The sequence below is a fragment of the Drosophila kikkawai genome, chromosome 2L, assembly GCF_030179895.1.
Source record: "Drosophila kikkawai strain 14028-0561.14 chromosome 2L, DkikHiC1v2, whole genome shotgun sequence".
Taxonomy (NCBI): domain Eukaryota; kingdom Metazoa; phylum Arthropoda; class Insecta; order Diptera; family Drosophilidae; genus Drosophila; species Drosophila kikkawai.
The window spans coordinates 23,028,299-23,043,512 of NC_091728.1; the positions used below are offsets into that span (position 1 = coordinate 23,028,299).

At 47.5% G+C, this 15,214-nt stretch overlaps 6 protein-coding genes across 6 annotated transcripts in view; 2 read left to right on the forward strand and 4 right to left on the reverse strand.

The window, feature by feature from the left end:
* Window positions 1–484: 484 nt before the first annotated feature.
* Spn43Aa (Serpin 43Aa) lies at window positions 485–2,091 on the forward strand. Its single transcript, XM_017176384.2, has 4 exons — window positions 485–616; window positions 692–1,584; window positions 1,748–1,892; window positions 1,967–2,091. The coding sequence occupies exons 1-4, from the start codon at window positions 598–600 to the stop codon at window positions 2,089–2,091; spliced, it is 1,182 nt and encodes a 393-aa protein (XP_017031873.1). The 5' UTR covers window positions 485–597.
* A 10-nt stretch (window positions 2,092–2,101) lies between these two features.
* On the reverse strand, window positions 2,102–2,667 carry LOC108081298 (uncharacterized). The gene is made up of 3 exons (XM_017176385.3): window positions 2,545–2,667; window positions 2,331–2,492; window positions 2,102–2,269 (listed from the first exon to the last, which is right to left on the reverse strand). The coding sequence occupies exons 1-3, from the start codon at window positions 2,663–2,665 to the stop codon at window positions 2,196–2,198; spliced, it is 357 nt and encodes a 118-aa protein (XP_017031874.2). The 5' UTR covers window positions 2,666–2,667; the 3' UTR covers window positions 2,102–2,195.
* Window positions 2,668–4,255: 1,588 nt separating this feature from the next.
* pk (prickle) overlaps window positions 4,256–15,214 on the forward strand; it is a 62,624-nt gene continuing 51,665 nt past the window's right edge. Inside the window, exon 1 of the mRNA XM_017176463.2 lies at window positions 4,256–4,997. Within this exon, the coding sequence (XP_017031952.1) occupies window positions 4,960–4,997 (38 nt within the window). The 5' untranslated portion in view covers window positions 4,256–4,959. The remainder of the gene's footprint in view (window positions 4,998–15,214) is intronic.
* Spn43Ab (Serpin 43Ab) lies at window positions 5,068–7,038 on the reverse strand. The gene is made up of 4 exons (XM_041776156.2): window positions 6,898–7,038; window positions 5,680–6,566; window positions 5,367–5,511; window positions 5,068–5,282 (listed from the first exon to the last, which is right to left on the reverse strand). The coding sequence occupies exons 1-4, from the start codon at window positions 6,923–6,925 to the stop codon at window positions 5,161–5,163; spliced, it is 1,182 nt and encodes a 393-aa protein (XP_041632090.2). The 5' UTR covers window positions 6,926–7,038; the 3' UTR covers window positions 5,068–5,160.
* Window positions 7,112–10,058, reverse strand: Spn43Ad (Serpin 43Ad). Its single transcript, XM_017176466.3, has 4 exons — window positions 9,969–10,058; window positions 7,755–8,763; window positions 7,421–7,571; window positions 7,112–7,352 (listed from the first exon to the last, which is right to left on the reverse strand). Exons 2-4 carry the CDS (start codon window positions 8,697–8,699, stop codon window positions 7,240–7,242), a joined length of 1,209 nt encoding a protein of 402 aa, XP_017031955.1. The 5' UTR covers window positions 8,700–8,763; window positions 9,969–10,058; the 3' UTR covers window positions 7,112–7,239.
* On the reverse strand, window positions 10,148–12,016 carry nec (necrotic). Its single transcript, XM_070284627.1, has 3 exons — window positions 11,877–12,016; window positions 10,512–11,807; window positions 10,148–10,443 (listed from the first exon to the last, which is right to left on the reverse strand). The coding sequence occupies exons 1-3, from the start codon at window positions 11,890–11,892 to the stop codon at window positions 10,250–10,252; spliced, it is 1,506 nt and encodes a 501-aa protein (XP_070140728.1). The 5' UTR covers window positions 11,893–12,016; the 3' UTR covers window positions 10,148–10,249.

Sequence of the window (15,214 nt, forward strand, 5' to 3'; positions counted from 1 at the left end):
TTTGATCACAATAACTAAATAAATAAGGTAAATAGAAAAGTTCTTCAACGAATTTTCCTCGTTCATCCTGCTGCAGTTTTCTTCTTATTAAAATATCTGTGTGCGTTGCGACTGGAGTTTTGTGAAAAACATTAACCTGATTAGACTAATTAATATTATATATCCTAAAATTTGATAGGGAGCAGGCAAATCTCGATAACAACTAAGTATTCAATATGAAGGTGCTTAAAATTAAAATTCAAACAACTATTTTACAATATAAAGGGACATGATAGATTAACTAACAACCAATTATAACAAAACCACAGAAAAGTGATTGTATTTAAGAGTAAATTAACAATTCAGTGACATTATAAGGGTATTCAAAGGCTCGGTCTGGCAAGTCAACCTTTCCCTTCGCTCGGATTTTCTTTTGTGCTGCTTGTAATGCAAAGCGCATCAGGCTCTGCCGCGGTCTCTGCCTCAGTCACAGCCTTAGTCTCTGCCTGGGCCGGCGTCGTTCTTGGTGGCTTTGTCGAGATTCCTGGCTGGCCGGCGGCTATAAATGACAGGTGCTGGCCATTTCACTTTTAGTCTCGAGGTGACGACGCAGGCGCAATGGACCGCTGGCTGAGCAGTAAGTTATGGAGCCAGGAAGCCTGGGTGGGACCTGGGCCACTCCCAACTAACCTACCCTTTTTTCGCCCGCTAGTTATACTTCTGGGGGCACTGCTGGTCCTGATCTCTGGGCCGGGCGGCCAAGGCAACACGATCAAGGAGCGCAACCTCTTCGCCACAGAGCTGTTCCAGACACTGGCCACCGATCGGCAGGAGGAGAACGTGATCATTTCGCCGGTGTCCATCCAACTGGCCCTGGGTTTGGCCTACTATGGAGCTGAAGGCAGGACGGCGCAGGAGTTGCAAAAGACGCTGCACGCCTCGGCCAAGGAGAGCAAGGACGGGCTGGCCGAGAGCTACCACAACCTGTTGCACTCCTACATCAAGTCCAAGACGGTGCTGGAGATCGCCAACAAGGTCTACACCCGGGAGAAGCTGAAGGTGTCGGACCACTTCCGGGAGGTGGCCCAAAAGTACTTCGATTCCGAGGTAGAGCCTCTTGACTTCAGCCGCGAAACAGAGGCCGTTGACAAGATCAACCGGTGGGTTAAGCAGCAGACGCAGGACAAGATCGAGCGAGTGGTGGACAGCCTGGAGCCGGACACCAACGTGGCCCTAGTCAACGCCATCTACTTCAAGGCCCGCTGGGCCCGGCCCTTCAATGACGAAGACACCCGCGACCGGGAGTTCTGGCTGAGCGAGCGCCAGTCTGTCCAGGTGCCCACGATGTTCGCCGACAACTGGTACTACTACGCCGACTACCCCGAGCTGGACGCCAAGGCTATCGAGCTGTTCTTTGAGAACATCAACCTGACCATGTGGTTCATCCTGCCCAACCAGCGCTCCGGCCTGCAGGCTCTGGAGCAGAAGCTAAAGGGCGTTGACTTCAAGCTGCTCGAGGAGCGCTGGCAGTGGCAGAGCGTCTCGGTCTACCTGCCCAAGTTCAAGTTTGAGTTTGACACCGACCTCAGGCCAACGCTGCACAAGGTGAGTATGGCTAGAGGGGAGTGGAAAAGGGTCACCGTGTGACATGATAAGATCTTTGGCAGGGTAATTTACGGTTCTCAAATTAGAGGGAGACCTTTTGTTTCAGCTTCGATTCCCATTAGCTTAGTTGGAATATTTAAATATTTTATTAAAATCTCCGTAGATGGGAATCAGCGCCATGTTTTCGGATGCCGCCGATTTCAGTAACATTTTCCAGGACTCGCCCATCGGCACACGAATTACCAAGGTGCAGCACAAGACCTTCATCGATGTGAACGAGATCGGATGCGAGGCGGCCGGAGCCAGTTGTAAGTGGAGACTCAAAGGGAATTTCTAAACGTAACTTTTACTTAATCTTTTGAATTTTTGCAACTGCACACAGATGCCGCAGGGGTGCCCATGTCTCTGCCCTTGGACCCGAAGACCTTTGTGGCCGACCACCCGTTCGTGTTCATCATTCGCGACAAGCACGCGGTTTACTTCACTGGCCACATCGTCAAGTTTTAGCCTTAGCATATATAATCAGCACTGCTACATTTTATTTATACTAAGCTCTTGAATCTGTAATTATCAATCATCAATCAATAAATACGGACATCCTCCGCTAGAGATCAGAAATCCACTGATTTGCAGGGCTGGTGCTCCAAGCCCTTGCTACACTGGCCTTCGTGTAGAAACATGAACACTAAAGGGTATAGACAGATTAGATAGTAATGGTATTTATGCGGCTACGGAGGGATTCTTACTGGGCTTGCCCTCGGCATGACGGGCACAGTTGATGGCCAACATCGAGCAGTATTCCATGTCCAGGTAGCAAGAGTACTGCAGGGCGCAGACCGGACGTCCTCTGAAGCCCGGCGGGCAATTGTCCAAGCAATCCGCTGAGATTCTGCGTAACAGGACTGCAGCTGCAAGAGATATCGGTTAGAGGCTTCTGTAGGTGCGCAGAAAGTGATATACCCAGGAATATATCCAAATGGAGCTTCATTTTTCTATCAACCGGTCTCGGCAGGCCGTAACAATAGCAATAGCTCCCCAGGCTGAGGTTCCCCTTTCGGACTGAAAGGCGTGTCAAATCCATTGTTTGAGGTGAAAATCCAATTACGGACCCATATATAACCATCGAATATGCAAGTCACACAAAGCCTGTTAAGCACACGGAGATATTTCATAATAATAATCGTTGCCTGGTGGTCTGTCAGCGGGCACTTTAATTTCCCTGCTCGAAAGCCAAAAATAAACACTGGATCGAGAAACATAAAACCCCGAATGTTGTCGAAGTCAATTGCAATATTTAACTCGAAAACGACAAACAGAACGTGCGACCCAGAAATTAAGCGAAAGAGTTGGGGAAAATAAGCAACTGCGATGCAACTGCGGAGATCGACAACTGGACGCTTTAACCCTTTGAGTTCCCCTTAATCCCTTTCTCAATCGAAATCACGGAATAAAAGTCGGTGATATTCCTATTAAAGTACATAGCAGTTGATATAAAAATTAACCGAAATATTTGTTAAATTATTTTGCCTAACAAAAAAAAGAAACAATCCCCATTTTGTTTGGTCTCCAAACAACTATCAATAAAATGTGCAAACAATATTTTCTTTTTAATGTTGTGAATTTCTATAAATTTTTAATACATATAATTACAACAAAGCCCCCTTGACTTGGCCCAATGGCTTGCAAAAATAAAGGCAAAGGAGAAAAACAGATAGTAGAACCATAATAAGGCAGTACTCCCTGATCCCGGATCCCGGGATTAGCTAAATGAACTGTCAGCTTGCGGGAAACTCGTTTGCACTGCACTTGTGGCATTTGTTCCAAAAGCGCCTGCGCCTTGTGCTGGGCCACTGGGCAGCGTGCACCTGCTGCAAGTGCCCCTCGCTGGATGTCTTTTTGCCTCTTTAGAATTCCGCTCGCGAAGCGCAGCAACAAAAGAAACGTAGAAAACTTGTCGCGGGGGCAAAGGCGAGCAGTTCTAACAAAGGGACGCAGTGCAGCCCCGAAGTTTCGGGAGGGAGCGCACCTGGAACTGTTCCCAGGTTCCCCAATCTGTTCCCAATATTATCTCGCCCCACCAGTATTTGCACAGAGAGCACTGCCAAGCGAGAGAGACAGCAACGGTGGTGAAGTCAGTGCTGTCAGAAACTCGCAAGCAAAAATTGCTGGATAAACCATTTTTTAGAAATTGCTACAAACTATTTATTTTCAACTAAAATAATGTTTTATTCATAAATGTTATATTTTTTAACAAATGGAAATTTTTTTTAATTTGGTAAACCACCTTTTCTTATATAAAAAAAAACTCTGTGCCTATTAGTGCCATCCATGGGAATCAATTAATAGAACTTAAATCATGCAACCTGAATTCATAAACATTTGGCTAAAAATTTAAATCGAATCCCAATACAAACCAAAAGTGTGGGAAACGCTTTTTATTGAAAATTGAAAATCAAATAAAGTACAAAAAACAAGAATTCTACAAAATAAATAAAATATAACTTTGAAATAAAATTACTAAAAAATTAAACTTAAGTGTTCTAGGTTCGGGTCTAATGGCATTTAAAAAAAAGTTGTTTTTTTTTTTAAGGTACTAGATCTAGCCACTAAATTGCTTAAGTGGCAGCACTGTGGCGGAGTTCGGCGTGCGGAGTCGTTGGGGCCGCGCGCCAGCAGTCGCTTTCAGTCTGTTGATCACCTCGGACGCCTGATCGAGACCAGGCTGCGCGCATGCGCGAACGGTTTTTAAACGTTACGGAACAAACGGAAAGGAACGGCAACTGCCCCCGCATTTTGCGCATTTTCGCTTATCAAGTGCCGAGGATCGGGATTCAGGAGTCGGAAGTCGGGAATCGGTGGAGCAGACGTGCGTGTGTGTTGGTGTCGGTGAATGTGCAACGGTGATTTCAAAGCGAGCTGCCACTGAAACCCCACCCTGGCTACCCTGCCGAAATGTCCCCAGAGCCATGCATAAATACAATTAGGCCGTGCGCAGAAAAAGGCAAAGCTAATTCGCTAATTCGGATCGCGAACCAGTTTCAGGCAGCCAGCGGCCGGCACAGGCCCTCCGCGGATTATTCGGCGAGCGCGCCAAGCAATATTGAAAACGCCTAAGCTCAAATTGTTGTCAGTTGTTGGTTCGGCTTTTGTTGATTTATGCGCGCGATTAAAGGAAACAACCGGCCGAGAAACCGCAGAATAAGATAATAAATAAATGAGTGTGATGCCAGAAGGCAGCAGCGGTCCCTCCGCCCCCAAGTGTCACCAGTGAAAACCAAACCCCGTGAATGCAAATCAAGCGAAAAACAAAGGTTGATACAAAACCACCGATAAGGATACATACAAGGATAAATCTAAGACCGCCGTCCCGCCGACATGGATAACCCAAATCAAGCGCCCGTGGAGTTAGAAAGGTGAGAGCCAGTCCCGAAATCCACGAGACTCTTAAAACTCGTTAAGTGTCAGATGGAACCATAAATTAAATTATTTTTTATATGCCTGAAATTTATTGATATTTCACTGTTTTAAACATCGAGTTGACAGAAGAATTAGCACTTTGGCTAATGTCTTTGGAGTCTAGACATAGGCGTAGTTGGCAATGTGTCCAATGAAAACGATCGAGTCCTTGTACTTGATGGCAAACACAAAAGGATGGTCCGCCTCGAACTTCTTGGATCGCGAGAAGAGACCCTTTAGCACTGGTTGAAAAACAAAAAACAAAAGATAATTCAGTTAACAATTATGTTAAAGCCTAAGGCGGTTAATTTACGGTGCAATCTTACCTCCAGTTTCCAGGGGCTGTTCCACACCAGCCTCTGTCACCTCCACGTTGGCCTTGTGCTCCACAGCGTTGATGAAATGGCTAACGAACATTCGGTACATGTTGCCAAAGTCGCCATCTCTCGAGAACATTGTGTGGACGCCCAACTATTGAATAAAAAATGCAATTAATGACACAACAATTATTTGGTATAAATCATTAAGAATTAATATAAAAAAAGATTGTCAAATTACCCTGAAAACAACATCAGCAAGTTGACATTTAATATATTTTAGTGGTAGTAGAAACCGCAAAGAAAAACATATATCACCCACCTGCTTAAAGGCACCCTCCAATCCCACGCCGAAGGTCACGCTAAACTTGGGCAGCAGCACCTCCACCTTCTGCTGGCTCATGCCCCCGATCTCGGCCAAGAGATTCTTGCCCGCCAGGGACTGCTGCAGGGACCTGAGTCCATCCTTGCGGTTCGGCAACAGCAGGAGCATGGAGAAGTCGGCGTTCTGGTAGGGCAGCTCCACGACCTTGGCGTCCAGGGAACGAACTTCGGCGTAGTTGAAGTTTTGCAGAGTCCACATGGTGTCCACCTTCACGGACTGCCCGTTGCCAGTGCGGAAGGAACGCTTCTCAGTCTTGTCCAGACGGAAGGCCTTCTGCCAGGCTGCAGAGTATGAGACTCCGTTGACGATCACGCCCTCGGTGCGATCGTTAAGCAGCTCAGAGCGCAGGATATCTGTGATTTTGCCATTGGTCTTGGTGGCTACCGCTCGATTGATGGCGTCCGCCGTGCGCTTGTTGTACGGCGGATGGAAGTCTAACTTATCGATGTTCGAGTCGAACTGGCGCTGGGCCACGTCGCGGAAGGAGCCCTTGAACTCCAGGTTCTCGTTAATGTAGATGTTGTTGGCCAGGCGGAAGTTGTTGTCACGGGTCAGGGACTGCTGGTGGCTGCCACTACGCTGGCTAACGGCGTCCGCGTCCCCGGGCCCCAGACGCAGGCCCTGCTGCAGCTCTGAGGCGGTCTGACCCTTGGCCCCCACGAAAGCCAGTGCCATGGAGCTCTGGATCGTGGCCGGCGAGATGACCAGGTTCTCGTTTAGACGGTCGGCAGCTACGGCGTTGTAGAGGTCGGCGGCCAGCAAATTGCGGTCGACGGCGGCGTCATAGCCGGTGGTTTTGGCCTGCGACACTGTCGCCAGGAGTACTGAAGGAATAGAGTCAGAACCCGGCATTAGAAGCAATTCATTCGCAAGCTCCGCCCCCTGGAGAGTACACACAGAGAAAAATTATCTCACATTCCGTTAAACTGCGGAAATCGCACCTCCAGGTATAAAATAAATAGATCTAGCTTAGAATTCCAGATTAAACCAAATCACTTAACTCGCCGAAAAGATCTGAATAAATTAGATTTTCGGAGGTCTTTGCTTCACTCAAACATATGATTTCGATTGTGTTGCCTCAAGTTGGAGGAAATCGCTCTAAATTTCAGTAGACTTTCTCACTGTGCACGAACCAGATCGCTAATTGGGGCTTACGTAATAGGCAGCTGATGATGACAGCCATGGTCGTCGCGTAAATAGCCGATGGGCGTCTCCTGGTCCGCTTGATTCGCAGCACTTGGGACTTCTCCGAGCTCGTCGGAATGTGAACTGAAATCGAGGCGGCCGCCGAGTGGCTCTGGAGGCTGCTCCAGGTCGCATTCGGACGACGCAACTCTCGGCCCCGAAAACAGACAGCTTCGTGTGTATGTGTGTTTACAAATCATTTGTCACCTTTGGCTTGCCGCTGGTGAATCTGTTTATTTTGAGCGATTGGAGAGGGCCTGATAAGGCGATAACCCCGGCAAGAGCTAGCATTGGAATCGAATATTAAGTAACTCAGATGTCCACGATGTGGCCGGCCAGCAGCAGGGTCTTGTCATTGCCGATGGCGTAGAAGAACGGGTGATTGATGACCAGGGGCAGGGCTCGTCGAAACAGATCCCCAAAGGCTGCGGGAACAATAAGAGCGGGTTGGGGTTACATGGCCTCTGAGCCTCACTAAGCCTACATCACTTACAGAATGGATCGCCGGCGCTGCCGCCTTCCTCCTGGATCTGAAGCAGGCTGCTCTGCACCACCGCTCCCAAGGGGGGAGCCGAGCTGGACAGGAGAGAGCTAAATACCTCACTCAGCTGGATCTCCGAGGTGAAGAGCTTGGCCAGGCCCACCTGGAAGAGGGATTGCGGCACAATAGAGTCAGTTTCAGTGTCATTAATGGGAAATTACTTCTTGATTAAGAGATTTGTATAGGGAAACTTAACTTTGATTTGCTCTTCTACTCTATATACTCCCATTGAGTGGTTTTTTGTAACAACTTCTAAGATTAACTAGCACCCTCTGATGGTACTCACCTCCTTTAGCACTGCCGTTAGCTGGGAGTGAACCAGGACCCTAAACTTGGGCAGGGTAAGGGCCACCTTCCGCTCCTCTAACTGCTCCCTCAGCTGCTGCAAGTCGGACTGTGCCAACTTCCTCTCCAGATGGGCCAATCCGTCGGCGCGATTCGGGAAGATGACAAGCAACCGCAGATCGGCTGTGGCAAACGGCACCTCGATCAGCTGGGCATCTAGGGCCTGTACTTCTGCGTACTTATAGCGATGAATACCGAACATGGCATCCACTAGCCTGGGCCGGTTGCCCAATGCGAAGAAATTGATGCTCTGCGTCTCCGCCGGATCAAAGGCCTGCGCCCAGGGAGCACGGAATGTCAGCGCCGAGACGTGTAAGAAGGGAGTGCCGTGCTCGGACAGAGACTCTAGCTGCGATTCACTGACCAGCTCCCCTAGGCTAAAGTTGCTGCGGCTAAGATACTCGTAGTTGATGTCTTGGGCCGCCTTTGAGGCACTCTCCCAGGCCAGGCGATGGCAACCGACTCCGAGGCGAGAGGCTTGGGCCTCGAACTCGTCGCGGAAGCTGAAGGTGAAGCGCTGCTGGGTGTAAAAGTCGCTGAGCAACCGCAACCGACACCCGACAGCCGCGGACTGCTTGAGGTGGGTCAGCATATTCTGGATGTCTTGGATTGCTTCAGCTGGGCTGCCGGCGTACTGCAGCTCCAGGGCCTGACGGAGCTCCTCCCTTGCAGGACCCGGAGTGCTGCCCGCGTAGAGCAGGCCCAGAGGTGTCTGGACTATCAAGGGAGAGACGACCACATTGGCATCTTGCTGATCCAATCCCAGCTTGGTGATGAGGCGCAGACCGAATCGGTGGTTCGAGCTGGCCGAGAACCGGGCGTCGACTGGCAGCGACGGAGCTAAGGCCAGAGCCACGAGCAGGGCGGGAAGTAGTCTCCAGGTCATGTTCTCGTTTCTGGGAATTCCGAACTTCGACTAACGCCAGAGATCCAGCTTACACACAACCAAGCTACGCGTTCATTCATGGAAATTTTAAATATATTGAGACATTGAGGTCATTGATTAGGGAGCTACGCGGCCATAAGCCGCGGAGATTTGCAAAGTTCTCTGAGAGATGGATTAAAAGAGAGAGAGAGAGGGTGAGCGAGAAAATAGCGCGAGAATTTATTCTGTTCAAGTCAAGTTCAAATTCTCCCTCTCTCTCTCATTCAATTTTGCCACACTGAAAATATTTCCTAGCTTGCAAGAAATCACAACGGTAATCTTGAAAAATATATTTTAATGGGATCAAAAAAACTTCCAAGAAATGGTTATCATTAAAAGTTTGACTTAATGCAAAACAATTTAAATAATAGAATATTAAGACGAACCACACTTCCAAGAACTGACATTAAGAGATTAATTTTATAGTATCTATAAATAATGAGGACATTTCCATTTAACATAAAAGAAAGACTGAATGGTTTCTTTCAAGCCATTAAAAATATTTGTGAATAAAGTAAGTGTTCTTAAATTTTTAGGAAATCATATTCTAGGGAAAAGATATTCATAAATAAATTCTGATTTTTAAGTATTCCTTGTAAAGTCCATTCTAGAATTTTATTCTTGGAATATTATGAAACTAAGCACAATTTTTTATGGCTGTAATAATGTTACAGAGAAAACATATCAATAAATGAAAGTTTTTTTTTAAATTTTTTTGTACTTAACATATAGTTATATAATATTTTAATTTCGGCATATTGTATTTTTGAAAAGATCGCAAGGATTTTACTACAGATCTAAGATACTACTATTTGTATTGGAGAAAAAAACCTTTGCAATTTAATCAGAACATTTAGGGAAGCTTTAAGGTTTCCTTTAAAATATGACCTCATGATGACCAAAGGCATTGGTTTTTACAACACTGTTTTTTTGCCAGTGTAGGCAACCTTGAATGGCGCTATTAATTATGCCCAGCTTTCAGCGGGTATTTCAATTACTCATCTCGTTGCCTTGCAGTTCCCTGTCGCCCTGCTCCCGCCCCCAGTGGCTCCTCCACGGCACTCTCCGCTTTTCCATTCTTGACACCGAATACTGATCTAGTGCGCATGAGGAAGTTTTGCTCATTTTGAAAAATGATTGAGAAATCCGCCTTTGATTTACTGCCGTAGCCGGAGCTGTGGCTGTTGATGTGACTGTGACTGTGGCTCCCAAACTGGTTTGCCAACTTACAGCGGCGAGCGGGCAAAAACCATCCGTTGGGAATACAGAATCGCACTCGGCTGGGAAAAGGCACTGCTGGGCGGTATCGGAATCTGAATCTTAAACGGAATAGGAATCCGATTCTAAGGCGGAATAGGAGGTCGCATCGGCCTTATCAACGCGGCGGCGCAAGGTTATCGAGAGTGCAATTTTCCATAAATACGTGTGTTGACTTTATTGTTTTGTTTTTCTTTTTTGCTCTTTAAAAAATGCAGCTACTGTGACTCCACTCTCTCCGGAGATTCGGAGACTCACTTGCTCTTGTTGTACATGGGGCTGAGGGTGGCCTTGCTGAGTGCGTCGGTGCCCGGGGCCATCAGTGTTGGGTGCTCTACCCGACCCATAAACAGCACAGAGCTGGCGGTGCGGATGGCGAAGACAAACGGATGGTCGGCTGTGAACTCCGGGGTCTTCTGAGGCAGCGACAGGGGTACGAACTTGGCAACTGTGGGGAAGATGGAAGGAGGGGCTGTTAACTGGCCCTTGGAGTTGGAATAGGCAATGAGAACTTACATGTTGTTGCCGCGGCCTCGGTTCCCGCCTCGTTCACATCGATAAAGGCCTTCTGTAGGATCTTCTCCACTTGCACCTTCCTGTCCAGCATTTTGACAATCTGGGCCTGGGGCGTGAACATCTGCCGGACGCCAAGCTCCTTCAGGGGAACAGTCATGTCCTGCTCGAACTCGAATTGGAACTTGGGGATTCGCACGGTGACGGTCTGGTTTTGCACACGGGAGGCAATCTTGTTAAGATCGAACTCGCGCCTGGCCAGCTGGCTCTCAAGGTACGCCAGGCCATTGCGCTGCTTGGGCAGTAGAATGAACATGCTGGTGCCACTGTTTTTGTAGGCCAGCTCCAGAACGGAGGCATCCAGCTGGGGAATGTCGGCCAGGCCATAAGGACCTTCGTTGTACATCATGGCCACGTTGGAGGAGCTGCCATCGGAGTGCTGGAACTGGTGGGACAGAGTATCCATTGTGGCGAATTCGTTCTCCCAGAGACCCCTGAAGTAGATGGCGTTCACCAGCAGGGCCTGCGTCTGGGAGTCCAGGTCTGAGGATGAGATCAAGTTTTGGATCTTGCCCCGTGTTTGGTCCTTGACCCATGCATTAATCTGGTCGGCGGAGTCCTTGCCCTGGTTCATGTCCACTGGCTGAATGCCGGCTCGGAAGTAGAACTCAGAGTATGGGGTGAAGCTCGGATTAATACCGCCTAGCTGACGGTTGTAATAGACCTTGGTGGCCATGGTCAGCTCGGCATTTCCCAGACCCTTCTTGTAGTCGATCAGATCCTTAAAGTCCACGGCCGCGGCCATCTTGTCACTGAACTCCCCGACTTCCTGCAGCTCCAACAAGGTTTTGCCCTCCGACGCTCCGGCGATAAGGCACATCATAGCGTGCACGGAGATAGGGGAGTAGACCATGTTACGTCGCGCGCCTCCTGTAGCGATCTTCTGGAAGAGCTTTGAGCTAAAGCGGTCCATGTAGTTGGTGGTGGCCGGAGGGCGGGTGGCGGCCACGGGGGCAGGCGCCGGCGCCCTACCCATTTCTACCACATCTATCTGGGGATCCCTAATTGGCTTTTGCGTATCCTGTCCGACCCCGGATCTTGGACCGATCTGTACGTCCTGCTGGTTGAAGTGGTGTTGGCCCGAAGGGTACTGCTGTTGTCCCTGCAGCTGCGATGCCCGATTTTGGTATTGATTTGGGTACGGATTTTGGAACGGATTTTGGTGCTGATTTTGGTTCTCATTCCAGTCGTAGGTTTGGGCTGCCAGGAGCTGGGACGCCGCTAGGAGGATAAAGACAACTGGAAGGAAAGCGAAAGTGCCGAGAGTTAAGAATTGTCGCCCCGCCTTACTCACTGTCCCCAACTTACTGGCTTTGTTCGCCATCTTTCTTATCTACTGTTCCTTGAGGGATTATTTAATTCGATTTAATTTATTCGTCCGAGCCGCCGATCAGCTCGTATTCAGCTGTGCTAAAACACTGATCGTTGTGAAACCGATCGTGAGCAGCAGAGCAGCGCAGCGCGGGTGAGAACCCACAGCTGGAGCTGCTGTCGAGATAACCTGTTCCAGAAGTCGCCGCCGCTATGTTCTGGGGAACCAGTTGATAATGAACGCACATTGAGCGCAGCTTTAGCTCTCCCGGGAAAATCCAACATTGCAATAATAGAAGGAATAACATACTGAGAGTTTAGTTATGACGAGGGTGCTTCAGCTGATTTTTCCGACCCCGGTATGTTAGCCCTCCATCCGCGTGTGGGCTGCACCTGTACCTATGCCTGTAATTTTCATCGCTGTGACTCATAAGCTCACGACATGGGGCGAGAGAAACCTGTTGAGATGCTCTATCTGGGAATCGGCAGCGACTCATAGCTCCTGCTTGCATTTCCTGCCGCCATTAGATAACTTTTCCATTTCGAAAACCCGAGACCCGCGAGAACTAATTACGTATTCCCCAGATAAGACCCCACACGCTTCCCCAGCATCGGTTTCCCTGCATTCTTAATTATGTAAACCCGAACTCCGAACCAGAAAAGCAGCCCCAACACGGAATGCCTTTCATATCAGCACTTGGCCTCCTCCCCAATCTGGTTTGCGGTGACCCAATTGCAGGCGGAGACGGCCGAATGTGTAAACATAATTTACTCCAATTAGAGTGCGATGCCACGCCCGTCCGCCGCCCCCCTGGAACTGGGGCATACGGGAGTGCATCGCTGATATGAATACGATGAATACGAGGTGGGGTGTGGGTGCATAGAATGCAATCGATAAGAGAGCGGAGCCCCTGGGCATGAGGGTTAATTGCAGTGAACCAGGTGGGCTTGGGTTGGCTTGTTTTGGTACACCCAGAACAAATATGCTGTATTCTTTAAAAACAATTCAGTTTCTGCGAGAACTTGTTTCGTTAAATTAAAACCACGTGATATTTTTATATTTCCACAATTTTTTCCCGAGTATATAGCTCACTCCGCTCACTTCCCCGCGTTTGTTTACTCTGGCTGATATGACTTCGAGTGCTTTGCCCGATCAAACAAAGACTATTGCCAGAGCCGAGACTGGGGTTTTGGCGGTATCTCCCTTACCGCTCCGATCCGTCAGTTTCCGTAGGGAGCAGCCAGCTGCATTCGGAGGCACTTTTCCGGATCGTTTCGAGAGCCACTTCCAACTGTCAACGCTTTCCGAGGGGAAGTGCTTCAGACTGTTAAGGAACAAACAAACAACACAATAAACAGCAAAGCTAAGCTGCTTATAAAAAAAACTCTTAAGGAAGTCGGGGGTCGATAAGGCAATATTAATACATATAAACGGGATCGATGCAAGCGGTAGAAAAACTGGATTCAAAAAGCTTCAACTTCTCAGGGGGATACCAGTTGTAAGCTAAGGAGAAAAACCTTTTATCAATAATTTATGGCTAATTTAAATTGAATTAATATAATCTGAATCTCAAATTAGAGTTCTTAATGTGGAATGTTTATTTTTCCTTGACTTCTTTTGATTTTAATAAATTCTGATTCTGAAAACTGAAAAAATTGTGTCACAGAGTCTACTGTATTTAATTAAAGAATTATGTTAATTACATTATTTAGACACCATATTATTTTATTGCTTTTAATCTGACTTAAAAATATAATAGTTGGTAATATAACTATTGTAAGAAAATAAATTTTTCTTGCTGCGAATAACCAGAGGCAGTTTCAATTTCCATCTGATCTTCACGCCTCGGTAATCGCTCCTATCTCCGAAACAGTTCTGCCCAATTTGCATCAATTAGTTGGTCAATTACCCAGACACCCCCGCACCGCGCGACCGCAGCTGGCGGCAGAAACCGCATGGAAATGGAAATATTGCAAGTTGTCACCGGAGTGCTGCCTCAATTAGTGGCAACATGTTGCTGGTGCAGCGACCGCAAGTGCAACTTGCTGCTGACTTTGGTTTCGGTCAGAGGCGGACGCTCAAAGGGGGCATGAATGATGAATATTGATGAATATACTATTATTAACTGACATGAGTCACATTTGATTTGCCACGTGGTGTTACTAGAAACCCCCTCTGTATCCCTGCCACTGTCTTTTAATTGCGTGACGACTGCATCAATGGGGGTGGGATGGATATGGATGCAGATGGCTTGGCGACAGATCAGATCGGAGGTGGCAAATGAGGAGTGAGTGCGGTCCGTTGGCCGTACTTACAACGAAATCGCATTAAATTACACGTTGGCCGTCCGATTTGCATAAAATTATGGCGAATAAATCATAGAGCCGCCGCCTGGGCCATCACAATATTTGTACATGCAATTTGCATCTCAGCCCGAGTGGTGTGTATCTGGCAACATGTTGCTAACGAGCCGAGCAAAGAGGTTTTTATCTCGGCATCCGGAGCCGCATCAATTAAAGCGACATAAAGGAAACTTATAATTTTCGTTCGGCTTAATCATAGTCGGCATTCTTTCCATAGCTCGCTTTCCCTTCCTTTTTCTGCGCAGCTTGTGCATTTAGCAGCGTTTATAGAAATTACCAGCCCACCAACTCCCCGTTCATTCTTTACAATTCTCCATGCACTTGAAGAAATTATTCTTTAATTATATTATTATTTAAAATTTGTTTGTAAGCATATTTTGGAGTTAGCCATATATACATATCTTTAAGACAGTAAGTGATTTGATGATGAGTTAAATGGGTTAACTTACTTTTCTTATTTGGCTGAGAAATTTCGTTTAGTACTAGGTAAACATAAAGTAAATATAAAAATAAATAAATATAATTTAAATTCTTAAATAATCTCAAGGTGTTGATATAGTTCTTACTTAAAAAGATTCTACAACTTGAGTTTTGATTTCTCAGTGTCATATATTTTTGGTAAAGATTTCTTGAAAGCTATATTATCTATTTTATTTTCCAGTGTACTGACAAAGAATGGACAGCATCCGCGGCCCAAGTTGCGGGGGCGGAGCTGGGGTAATCGCTGTTTAAATTTGTACTTCGTGATGCAATCATTCTGAATGTCAGAGAGACCAGGCTACGCCACTCGCCGTTCGTACGTTAGGCGCCATAATGGCCCAACACACACACACAGAGTGGAGGCTGGACTGGCTAACACACAAACACACAGAACAGTACACTCACACCCACACTCTCCCGGGGAGTTGAGGTCAGCAGGCAGCAGTTGTTTTCGGCCATTGTTCGGAGCTCCTTTTTTGGGCTGGGCCTGC

Coding starts and splice junctions, on each gene's coding strand:
- nec (XM_070284627.1), bottom strand. Junction 10,444..10,511: donor CGAGGCCGCGGCAACAACAT/GTAAGTTCTCAT, acceptor TCTTCCCCACAG/TTGCCAAGTTCGTACCCCTG.
- Spn43Ab (XM_041776156.2), bottom strand. CDS start 6,925: ATGGCTGTCATCATCAGCTGCCTATTAC. Junction 6,567..6,897: donor CATCATCAGCTGCCTATTAC/GTAAGCCCCAAT, acceptor CTATTCCTTCAG/TACTCCTGGCGACAGTGTCG. Junction 5,512..5,679: donor TGGAGGGTGCCTTTAAGCAG/GTGGGTGATATA, acceptor TTTATTCAATAG/TTGGGCGTCCACACAATGTT.
- Spn43Aa (XM_017176384.2), top strand. Junction 1,585..1,747: donor TCAGGCCAACGCTGCACAAG/GTGAGTATGGCT, acceptor AAATCTCCGTAG/ATGGGAATCAGCGCCATGTT. Junction 1,893..1,966: donor CGAGGCGGCCGGAGCCAGTT/GTAAGTGGAGAC, acceptor AACTGCACACAG/ATGCCGCAGGGGTGCCCATG.
- Spn43Ad (XM_017176466.3), bottom strand. CDS start 8,699: ATGACCTGGAGACTACTTCCCGCCCTGCTCGTGGCTCTGGCCTTAGCT. Junction 7,572..7,754: donor TAACGGCAGTGCTAAAGGAG/GTGAGTACCATC, acceptor TCCCTCTTCCAG/GTGGGCCTGGCCAAGCTCTT. Junction 7,353..7,420: donor CAGCGCCGGCGATCCATTCT/GTAAGTGATGTA, acceptor TTGTTCCCGCAG/CCTTTGGGGATCTGTTTCGA.
- LOC108081298 (XM_017176385.3), bottom strand. CDS start 2,665: ATGGATTTGACACGCCTTTCAGTCCGAAAGGGGAACCTCAGCCTGGGG. Junction 2,493..2,544: donor CCATTTGGATATATTCCTGG/GTATATCACTTT, acceptor TATCTCTTGCAG/CTGCAGTCCTGTTACGCAGA. Junction 2,270..2,330: donor TCATGCCGAGGGCAAGCCCA/GTAAGAATCCCT, acceptor TATACCCTTTAG/TGTTCATGTTTCTACACGAA.